Below are 12,043 nucleotides of genomic sequence, written 5' to 3'. Positions count from 1 at the left end.
ATTTGTCTTTATTGCTTATGTACTTGGCAATCACACCCCTGGGATATTGTCCCAACTTCAGCTCAAATGAAGGTAGCTCTCCTGTTTACATCAGACATTAGGGACCCTCCATCTACCTTTTGGGATTTCAACTTTTGGACTCACCGAAAGACACGCCACTACCTTCTGGAGAGATTATTTCCCAAGGTTTCCCTGACCAATGGCCACATTAAATCGATTAAATAGCTGGCCAACATTCACTGTGGTGGGCACAAGCATCACTGCCATTATGGTCATCCAAGGCTCGCACCTCGCAACAGTCCTACCAAAGCGTTGTCACAAACATTGGTTGACGACATGCGCATCCAACTGACCACCCCCACTTTCTTGTCTTGGGTTACATAACACGTGAATCATTTGGGTATAAGCCCGAGGTTGCTCCACTGGACCTCCAGCTCTGGTGCATCCAGGGAACCAGCCACATTCACTCATATAAGCAGTCATATAAACGACATTGATTTCTGATCAGTTTAACAATAATGAAATCGTGACAGTCTCCAAGAAACCAGCCTCTGAAACCAGTGCCGGTGGTTCCCCACCCAGCCACATGTTCTGGTGGGATCACCTAGCTGAAGATGTCATCTAACTGAAGACGTTTTGGTACAGACAGGTCTTATACATCACACACAATGCAACACACTCCAACAATAGCTTGTGGTAGACACTCAAAGGTCTCTACACAACATGTACACAATCAAACCTGTCGCGGCTGGGTCATTTCATCCCCTTGCCTCCTTCCACACTGGGACCCTAGATGTAGATGACCTTGTATTACCTTACAGGTTGCCATGCACCAAGGAGTGTACTCCAAGGACGTAGCAATCTTTTAGGTGCAGTTTAGGTACCCAATATTCCATTGCAAGCCCCTTAATCTCCAGACAAATCCAAAAAAATTGCCAAGTTTTGGTCTTACGTGTAGGACAGGTCACTGGTGACATTAAGAGGAAGAATATGGCAGTGTCTGGAAGGTGCCAGTGCAACACGAGATTAGAGACCAGAACATGTGCTCCATAACTGTCCACTCAGGGACATCAAGAGACTGGGCACATGGCCTTACAGAACTCTGGGGATCAAGGGAGGAACAAGAGATGACAGCCAGGTTAGAGACATAGGCCTGGTCCTGGACTGTAGCCATAGGAAAGAAGAGAGTCAGGTTTGATTATCGTCGAAGCCTTGTCTATACACACTGCAAGAACCTGGTTATAAACTTTTTTGGCAAAATAGAGTTCTTGGTATGATGTAATTTAATATGTCATGGTCCTCTAGTGACTGTGCCCACATGCTGGATTCCCAAACCATCATGGTCACCATCATCAACAAACAACAAGAATTGAACGAGACACTATTAAGGTTAATATCTGCATAACTTTAATGAAATTTTAACTCTGTACAAGTACATATTTTCAAATTGATTTGCAACTTTTATAAAATGTACATCCATGTATGTACATGTACATGAAGAGACATGTGTAGAGCACAAGGCTTATCACATGCCGTATGAATGGGTTTGTCTGAATGATGTTATGGTTAGCCTTTGAGGACACAAAAACAAAAACATTGTTGACATTCATTAAATTATTGATAATCTCTTTTCCTCTCTATTAACAGAGGCTGCCTGAAGAAAAAGTTTTGAAAATTATTTGAACAACAATGCACATGAAATGGGTAGAAATTCATCAGGATGGCACAAGAAGAGTAACACATAACTCTAAGTACATAATTAACACATTACAATGTATATTATTTGACGCATACATGTACTACCATGAACCAGCATAGCGGGGGTGCGAGAAGAGATGGTTTTTATACTAAGATGGCTTCCAGCAGGATCGTGAATTATCCAAACGCGATCGTGGAAAAATCGTCAATTGCAATAAACACACTAGAACGAAATTACATCCTACCTGAAATACACAAACTATTTCTAAAACTGCCTGACCAACATTGGTGAAATAATTCCTTTCAGCACGATTAGTGTGATGGTACATGGTTGTATGACATGGTGGCAACTAGGTGTATCGTGTATGATCTCTAACTACATAAATCTCACACCCAAGTTCTCCCTTTAATGATTTTAATCTCGCAAAATCACAAGGGATTCTATTTGTCAGCCTGGTAGTACAATCTCGATTACATGTATATAACAATAATTATAAAAGAACAGCTATATCACAATATCAAATCTAATAACCTTACCTCTTTATTTCATACATGTATATGAAAAACCTTTTGATCAAATCTTAGATATATGTATCAATATCTCTTATTTTATCAAGAATAAGTAAAATTTGTTCCTTACCATTAAAGGAGGACAATAGATGGGGGCAAGGTTCCCAATATGCAATTGACTAATATATATCCAGGTGCCTATATGTACAGTTAAGCAGGGGCACTTTAGGGAGCTGGTTTGCATTTGTCTTAAAAGTCATCTTTATACCAGCAAAAGGGACTGATGAACTGTGAGATAAAGGAGACATCTATTGACAACTTTGTTCAACTTAATCTGGCCCACCTTGCTCCTGCCTATAGCAGTGGCCTTTTACATGTTTAAGTACGACATCCAGCATATACAGACATACGTGTATTATTCCTTTATTTACAAGTGGCAAACTCATCACCACTAGGGTGTCATGGCCCAGGTTTGGGCCCATGACAAGATATATTACACAAACATTTTATGCTCTGTGTGAAGAACATCTTTTGGTGAATTACGAATACTTTCATTTTCGATTATTGGTTACAGATACTGTATGTAATCAGAATTATTTTAAAGCGAAGAAATTAATTTGCGAAACATCTTCAAAAGCAAAATTTACTTCATGTAACAAAAATTATGAACATTCTGAAATGATTTCTTGAATATACATGTAACAACATAAAAACTCATCAAATATGTGACTTGAATATATATCAAAAGCACATTACACAGTTCTACTGTGATATAATACATGTATTTAGCTTTTTGACTTGAACATGTATGAAATTGCATCTTTCTTTGAACGCAGGTGCACCAGGTGGTCACTTCTTTATCAGAAGACTATTAAAGGTCTAGTTCCACTAGGACAGTTTCCAATTCTACAGTCATTCCAGTGGGGCAAAATTTCTAAATCAAATATTGCAGACAAAGTTTTCTAGGTATATATAAACCGCTGGCATGGAATCAGGCCTTCAGGAGAACATTTCTATCCCTCCTGATTATTTCTTGAAGTTGCTGCTATTGAATTTCCTCATTGCGTAGTTAAGGTTTGCCATCTGATCTGAACATTCAGACTTTCGACTTCTTGACTTTTTCATCTGAAAGTATTCAGATAATAACTCGAGTTAAACACAGGAACAAAATGTGGAGTTGGGTATCTTGCTCAAGGATTGGGAGGTGAAACAGCAGTTATCCTTGCGAGAGTTGAACCCGTGGCCTCTGGATTATGAGTGCCTTTGTGGAGACCTATGATAGTGACAGTATATAAAGCTGACTGACATCAGACAGGATCAAGCGATGTATGAAAACAGTCACTTTGTTTTGGGATCATTTTCAGGTCTACCTTTGCTAGAATTCCTTTCTTCTTGGCTTTTGGAGCACCATCCGTCTCAACCGTTCCACTGGCTTGTGGCTCATCATTACTATCATCTGCCATCTCATTGTCACCCTCAGAGTCACTGTGAGTCTGCCCGTGCAACTGGAGCTCAGTCTGAAAGAGGTGAAAGCAAATATCGTAGGAGCAATACAATGCCCTCATCCCCCCTCAGTCGATATCAGCGCATTGATGCATCATAATAATGAGTCTTTTTTTAAAATTTATATATAGCGCACTTCCGTGACACTATAGTTCTCGCTCAAAGCGCTTTGGGATATCATATTATTACCCCGGTCTCCACAGAAATCAATCAGGGGTTTCAAGGAGCAACCAGAAGGTGCTCACTTCAACTCGACCAGTAGGGGAACTAAGCAGTCACTCGGCCGGGAGTCGAACCCACGACCTCCTGATCATGAGGCCGACTCTCTTCCACTGCGCTACCGCTGCCCCATCATCAAGTCATACGCGAGTTTCTGAAGGTAACCCTGTTGTGCCCTTTATTGTCCTCATGTCCATCCGTTGAATCTGGCTCACTCAAACCAACCTGCGGAGGACTTTTGAACAGGAGATGAGAAGGTTCATTTTCACTGTACGAGAAAATATTATAAGAGTAGGCTGATTTGCTCGCTGTGTGAAATTCCCATTAATCATGTTAATATAAGTTTAAAAATGTCATATTTGAATCATGTTAATATAAGTTTAGAAATGTCATATTTAATATAAGTTTAAACCTCAGTTCTGTTTGGGTCACAGTGGTCTTCGCCGATTTTTTTCTGGCCTCAAGACAAGTAATAGGAGTCTGACGCCAGACACAAGGTTGTGATGGACTTACACTTTGCTGATTTCCTATTTGCCGCTCCAGGGGTTGTATGTTCCTCACATAAATGTCATATTCTGGACGAGTTTCCCTGTTGTTTCGTCTAGAAAGAGAGCAAATCAAGCCATTGTAAAACCAGAGACCGTACGATATTGCTGCCATAGAAACTGCTCATGTTCCCAGAGAGTCCTCGTTTCCTGTGATCCCTAAGTGTTTGTGCAATCTGACTGAGGGCGGTCAGGGTGATTGTCCCAGTCACTCTGACTCAGCCCTGAAGGAGGATGCCAGGTTGGGGGCTCATTCCATGATGTCATACAGTGAAGAACCCTTTCACTAAGTTCAAATCACTGTGGAGACAAACTAGGCGGTCGCCTTGGAGCCAGGCAGAAAAATGTGTATACTTTTATTTTTACTCACGAGTATCTTGATACCATTCTCTGGTTCATAAAGGCAGTCAGCCTGGACTTGGAGTAACTTCCTTCCACAGCAAACTTGGACGCCAACTGAGCAGTATGGGTACCAATAAGGGCAATGTTGATTTCTGGAAAATCAAATAACTGATGAATACGATATATCGGGTTTGAAAGTATCAAAGCAGCCTCAGCCCTTTGCTGCCAAAGCTATTTTTAGCCTACTGCCAGCCTGTACTTAATTAGTGTTACCTCGAGTGTGAAATGCATGTTCATTGAGACTGAGAATACTCAATACTATGCCTGGCGACTTACTACCCAATTTGTTGTGATGGGCGCTTATAAGGAATATGGAAGCTAGATGTACCTTGTTCTGCTAACTGCCTATCCTTGGTGATTGGTCTTGTCTTCGTAATGAGTCTCAAGGCTTTATTGCCCTCCATATCAGTGTAGGAGATCTGGATTTGGAATGGCAGCTCCTTCAGCGTGTCCACAGGGTTAGAAGCATTAGCAGATGCTCCTTCATCCTGAGTTTCATCTGAAGTATAATATACAATGAAATTCATTGAATGCTACTGTTGTATAGTAATTGTAAAACCTTTCTTATGAGTAGCACTGTAATGTGTAATTCTTGGAATTAAGTGTGCGGGATTATTGGAATTGGGTTTAGATAAGATACCGGTGGATTATCGTGGAAAATTCCCACGGTCTACTTTTAATCCTCCATTCTCCCTAGCGTGATCAATTACGTGATCAATTACGTGAGCATTGATGCGGCTCCTCATTGGATGGAGACGCATCAACGTTGCCCCCTGATTGGTGCAGACAAAGCTGCGCGTGAATACAAAACAGCTGTCCGCACGCTCTCGGCAGAGAGAGATAGAGAGAGAGAGAGTTATTCCAGTCTCCCGAGTATTTCTAATCACGTGCATGAATCGTCATCCGACGAACTATTTTATCAATTATGACTTTGGTGTGTATAATTTTGTGAAGGAGTGTTAGAATAAAGGATCCGGACGTTAGAAGGCAAATTCAGCTTCTTACTTTTATAACCTGTGGAAATACGACACTACCCCAAACACCCCGAGGTCAAGTAGAATCTTTAACATAGACCTCCAAACAGGACCAAGATGGATGATAATGCACATGAGATGAGACGTTGGGGACTAATGGCTTGTGTGTCTTCCTAAGACTGCATATCAATAGACTGTTCACTTGTTAACCTGTGGCATCGTTTCCCTTGCTTGTTACAACCAATCGGAACGTCAAATAGTCAAACAAAGGTTCATTTTGTGTGTGGAGCACGTCAATTTGTCTATCCATACATGTAGCCTTTTGGAGCAGCAAGAAAAGTGGCTTCAACAACACAGTTTAACAGGTAAGAGTTGTCACAAAATACAACTTTTCACTCACCTTTTTCTGCTATTTCATCCAGTGGTTGTTGTGGTTTTGATTCTGCAGCGGTCCTCACTCCAAACTCAAATGTGATTTCCCTATCCGCTGTTACATTGCCGATTTCTTTAGAAACACAACTTTCATTCGTTTCTTCGTATCGAACGTACCTAAAAGGCATATTGTCATAGCAGATGAGAATGCAACTGAGCGTGATGGAGAAACAATCATTGTGGCCTGGGTTCACAAGAGCAAGACCAAGTAATGAGAAAGCAATGATTTCTACTTTCAAAATGGTACCGTACTTAAAATGTTTCAACAGCTACAATGGCTTTCAGGACAACAGAGAGTTGCCAGCCACCACAAAGTTACCAACAGGCATCTAAACTGTGATATTATATTTGGCTAAACTTCTCCATTTTCAAAACTTCTCTAATGTGTCAGTGTGCATTTCTTTGCATGACACAATGTTGGATACAACCTCATTGTGGAGATCATTCACGTCCATTCTTATGCTATGAACAAAACACGGTGACTGAAAGTCAACTGAAAACCAGGAAACTTACAATCCTTTGTGTAAAACAAGAGTTGCTTTGACATTTGTTGCGATCACTGGATTTGCAATGATGTTGCCAAACTCTTCTGTCAGTTTCAGAGGATCCACAATATTCACCTGAAAATTGAAGAAAAATAAACCTTCTTTGTGAAAATCCTGAAAGTTTCTTGAAAAGGCAACCGAGTGTGTAATGCTCCTTGAAAATACTGGTCTTACCGTTTACCGCTGGTCTCCTCGAATCCTCTTGTTCACAACACAAACTTACTTAGGGCCGGCCCAATACACAAAACAGTCTAAAATACGATGACGCCTCAAACGAAATGCTCCTAGTTTACTCCGCGCTAAACACCACACTCCTAGCAGCCGTAAACTAAACTAAAGAACCACAGGCGTATGCACAAACAGAAACTAAAGAACCACAGGCGTATGCACATTGTCAAACAGTTCACTATTAACACTCCTATTCTATGAAACTCTGAGCACTAAGAGATTCATCAGCTAGTGGTTGCCTCATGTGATCTCCAAGTAATAGGTTTCAAGAGTAGATATAAATTTTGAGGCAACTGACTAAATTTAGCAGAACTACCTACCTGTCCCTCAGTAATGTCAGCAATCTTCCCCAGTTCAACAAGTTTGCAGTCTGTACCCTTGATACTGATCACAGACACAGACACACTGAAACAGAAGTGATGACAATGTAATTAGTACTCATTGCAAGAAGTCAAAACCACAGTTGAGGCCACCTTCAAGACCAAATGGAACTCGCGGGCTCCCACTGGAAGAGAGTAGCTCCAAACCAGCCACTTCCGATTCAACACCATCTGTCCAAAGTCTAGAATTGGAGAGAATGACCTTTGCCCTGAGACACAGAGCTCATGAAAGTTGACCACATCCTGACAAACTGCCTAAAACTAGCAGCCATTAGGAGGAGTTCTGGCCACTGAAAACCTACTTTCGAACCAGCTTTACATTGACCAGGTTCGACATTGTCAATGACATCATTGGTAAAGATGAAGGAATACACCGTCACTTTGAAGAGTTTATTAGACTTGGGAGAAATTGAATAAGCAGATTCAGGGCCAAGTATTTTACAATTTCATTTGACCCCTGCAGCCCTGAACCGGCATCTTCAATATACTTACCCCTTCTCTTTAGCTGTCTCAGCTACATACGTATAAAAATTCTCCGAGTCTTCCAGCTGCTGTTCGTTTACGACATTATCCAGGTTTCCAAGGCCGACATTAGCCATGCCATCCGTACACACGATTACCTTTGACCCTGGACACTGGGCCGCCATGGCAACAGATATGACCAATGCTGGTCCAAGAGCTGTTGATCCTCCCTCCTCCAAGCTGAAGACTTTTTCTCCAAGGATTTGTCTGCTTGCCTTAACAGCCTGTGGGAGATTTAATTCTGATGCCAGTTGAAAAAGTGTCTCTTTTTGTGTCAGTTTGTCTCCAGCGATGGTGATTTCAGTTTCGCTGCCGTCTCCAATAACATTCACCTGAGAAAGCAAGACAAAACGATTTATGAATTTTCATTCAAGAATATTCTTGAAGTCCCCCGCCCAGCAGACCACCTAGATTCGAGACCTGGGAGATACCATCTGCTAGTCTGAAATCTTTGGAAAAATTGCACCCCAGAGTGCATATGTGCTCTGACTTCACTTCCAACCATATTCAAGCTGATGAAGGACCAAGTTGGGCCCCAAATTTTATCAGACTGACCATCAGTCTGAAAGGAGAAATATCACTAGTTACTGTGACAAAGTCCACATCATACCTCATTATTAAAGCTGATTAGTGCCACTCGTCTGTTCGGGTGTTCCTTAGCCATCTCGCCGATCTGGAAATCTACTGCTGCCTGCATGGCTTGAAGACGAGAGACATAGGTCAGGTTCCTCCTCTCGCCAGGTAAATGTTGATCCTCGTGGCCCTCGTTGAACGACTGCATTCGATGCAGAGCATTTGTTCCTCGTAGTTTTAGTTTCCCAGGTACCTGAAAGAAATGGTCACGAAGTACTTCATTCTGTCGGCAGTTCTGGTCATGAGTTTCATAATCCAACACTCCGATTTAGCAAAGTTTGTCAAAATGATGTGCATGTTCAGAAGTCGAGAACTTATCCAAGCTGAAAACAGAAACACACTGGGCCATGCATGAAACTGGGGCCATCTAGAAACTAGACAGTATGAATCAATGTTTGCGAGTGAAAAGAGAAGAAGAAGGAGAAGATAACTTTGATCATAGCATTGAGACAAAAGGCGTTTTGACCTGAGAAGAAAAGACTCTCTGAATGTTTCCACTGTCACCTACCTCTGTAGTGACACACATGCTACCAGAAACATCAACACAGAAAATGATGAGAGACTGGTCTGTCCCGGATCGCCCCGCAGCGGTTGTTGTCAATGCCGGCTCCAGCATAAATGTCACGTCTCCCTGCTGTGGCTTCTCTTCTGGTATCACATCAACGATATTCCTCTCATCGCAATACTCACAGCACCAAACCTGTCAAAGAAGAAGACATATTCCTTCATAGTCATGTCACTATAACGACCGTTACATGTATTTGCCAAGAAGTTGTAGCGTGGATTTCTTGACCATGACTGTCACCGAAACAAGGAATCGATGATCAGCCTGATAACACAGTGCAAAACAGGAAAATAAGAAGAATGATCACCCACCTGATCACTTCGGTCTGTCTCGATGTGACTAACATGTGACAATAATCCGCCGCACTCTTTACAATATACGGGATCTCCGGTATGCATCTGGCTCGGTTTGATCAATGTCCCAAACTTTAAAGAGACAATGTTAGTGTCTGCACGACGCCATTTCTTTCCCCCAACACCCTCAACTTCTCTGACTGCATCTAAAAGTAACGATGGAGAACTTCAACTGTTTATTGTACTTGACATTACAAACTTCAACTGTTTCTTGTACTTTTCATTACAAACTTCAACTGTTTATTTTACTTGACATTACAGCCTTCAACTGTTTATTGTACTTTTCATTACAACATTCAACTGTTTATTGTACTTAACATTACAAACCTGAACTGTTTATTGTACTTTACATTACAAACAACTTTCAAAAACATACCTCTGTTCGGAGCACTTCTCCAGTGGCTCTTTTTCCTTGTCATTTTCCTCATCTTCTTGTGGTCACTTTCCTTGTGTTCAGCAACTTTGGAGGCAGACGACTTGGAACTGGATCCAACTGACATGGCCTTTTTGAAGAACCGCGCCCTCAAGGACTGCTGTGGTGGTGGAGGTGGGGGAGGCCCAACCAGGCCAAGGGCAGCGTCCTCTTCCACTGAAATGAAGTACATCAGTCAGTGAAACAATTTCAATTGTTATTCTGACTAAATACCAAAGATGAAATTGTAAGGACATTGGTTATAATGTTACAATAACAATATGGAGAAATGTGAAATTCAGACTGTCAGATGTCTTCTCGAGTTAGGCAAAATGAAATCAACATCGGATATGGAGAAACTTGAAACTTACCATTGTCATAAATGGGGACTGATGTACTTGATGAAGGACTGCAATCAGTTGCAACTGTACTTGGTGCATTTGAAAAAATGGGGTCATAATATTCATGATCGTCATCGGAATCATCACTGAAAGACAATTATATTTGATGAGGAAGCATGTAAATACATGTATTTGGGATTGCAGTATGGGGAAGGGAGACAAGGAGTTCAGGTTCTAGGAGTTCTGGAGCCAAGAAAGTAGGTCAAATGGCAATGATTTTTTTGGTGTCAAGTCATGTTGTCATTAGAGTATTATTATTAAGACATCCTTACACCAAGTTTCAACTTTCTAGACTCAATAGTGAGCAAACGTGCCCCTGTTGTTGACATACGACAGACGGACGGACAAGACATGATATGTGAGCTAAAAAATGGAATAAGCCAGGAGAGTACTAGGCCCTATGAGAAGAGTTCCTGGCTTATCCCATTGTTTAGCCCGATAATCCCGTTAACTAGGCTTCAGGCCAATCAGGCGCCTGTGGTTGAATGTACATTTCGATTACACTTCCACCTCGACTGGAACCAAGAATTTGTTTATCAACAAGGGCATTGGAATGGCATGGCCTAAATTGGGGGATTGATGACCTTTTTTGGGGGCCGTGATTATTGGGAAAGTGCACAGTCTCCTTTCTAAAATGTCGAGCATTATCACTTTCACTTTTAATACCTGAGTGTCATTCCATGCTCCAGCTCATCATCAGAAACACACTCATCATCCGAAACATTATAATTCAAGATGTAATTTGACGCAAAGTCCATCTTGGATCGTTTTACCAGCAAGTTTATATTCAACTATAGATATCCTAAAACACGTTTGCACTGTTTTATGGAAGGAAATATCCTTAAATGGTCAATAATGACCAAATTTCAAAGTCATTTCCTCAAAAGCGAAATAAGTTTGACAACCTTCAAAACAACCAAAACAACGCGCGATTTTCCTAAAGTTGCGATGTCCACCAATTTTGTGGGTGAAATTATTTTCTCATAAAATCTATTTTTAGACCTAAGTCGGGATGTTACCTGAGCGCCACTATCGGTGCTGATATAAACCAGGCTTCTGAGCGAGAAATCGCCCCTAGCCTGGTACCACTGGCCACCGTCAGACGACGCTGTTGTGTTTGACCTATTTTGACTTTTGTATTGACGGGACGGACGGTGGCCAGTGGTACCAGGCTAAATCGCCCCCCCCCCCCCCGGCCACGTACCTGTAATAAAGTTTTAAGCCGTTTTCCATTTAAAACGGTACTTTCTACATGCTTATAACTTTTTCCGAGACGTAACCCGGCGGGAGGAACGCTTTCAAAGGCCAAATAGACCGACCCTAGCCTCTCAAACCATGAAATTTTCGATGTAGGCCTACGTTATGCATGATAATTTCAGGGTTTCAGGCGGGGGGGTCTCGAGTAAGGGGGTGATTTTTGACGGCCTTTTAACCCGCGAGTCAGCTTTGTCACCACGACGGGGAGAATGGAGCCTCAAAACCACATAAGTAAGCCAATTGGACTGAAACTTCTTCATTTTCTTCATTTAAAACACACCTTATTCTCAATTTTAGAAAAATTATATCTTAAATGGAAAATGCCATTCAACTGGTACGGTGACACCATGCATTGATCTCAAACTGAACAATTTTCGGCGTCATGAGAGTTAACCCGCCTGGCCATGGTCAGTGTCCGTGCTAGGAATGGGGTGTGTGTGGGGGCCGGGGGGGGGGGGGTGCAA

General features: G+C 41.8%; 1 protein-coding gene across 1 annotated transcript; it reads right to left on the bottom strand.

The window, feature by feature from the left end:
* Positions 1-1,384: 1,384 nt before the first annotated feature.
* LOC135487916 (circularly permutated Ras protein 1-like) lies at positions 1,385-11,228 on the bottom strand. Its single transcript, XM_064772168.1, has 15 exons — positions 10,989-11,228; positions 10,293-10,408; positions 9,886-10,098; positions 9,468-9,655; positions 9,100-9,291; positions 8,569-8,784; positions 7,929-8,290; positions 7,377-7,461; positions 6,797-6,903; positions 6,252-6,400; positions 5,206-5,376; positions 4,846-4,969; positions 4,444-4,531; positions 3,579-3,725; positions 1,385-3,333 (listed from the first exon to the last, which is right to left on the bottom strand). Exons 1-15 carry the CDS (start codon positions 11,078-11,080, stop codon positions 3,235-3,237), a joined length of 2,349 nt encoding a protein of 782 aa, XP_064628238.1. The 5' UTR covers positions 11,081-11,228; the 3' UTR covers positions 1,385-3,234.
* Positions 11,229-12,043: the final 815 nt, after the last annotated feature.

The sequence above is a fragment of the Lineus longissimus genome, chromosome 5 (assembly GCF_910592395.1).
Source record: "Lineus longissimus chromosome 5, tnLinLong1.2, whole genome shotgun sequence".
NCBI classification, from domain to species: domain Eukaryota; kingdom Metazoa; phylum Nemertea; class Pilidiophora; order Heteronemertea; family Lineidae; genus Lineus; species Lineus longissimus.
Note: the sequence above shows the minus strand (reverse complement) of the source record. Positions and strands in the feature narration are given on the sequence as shown.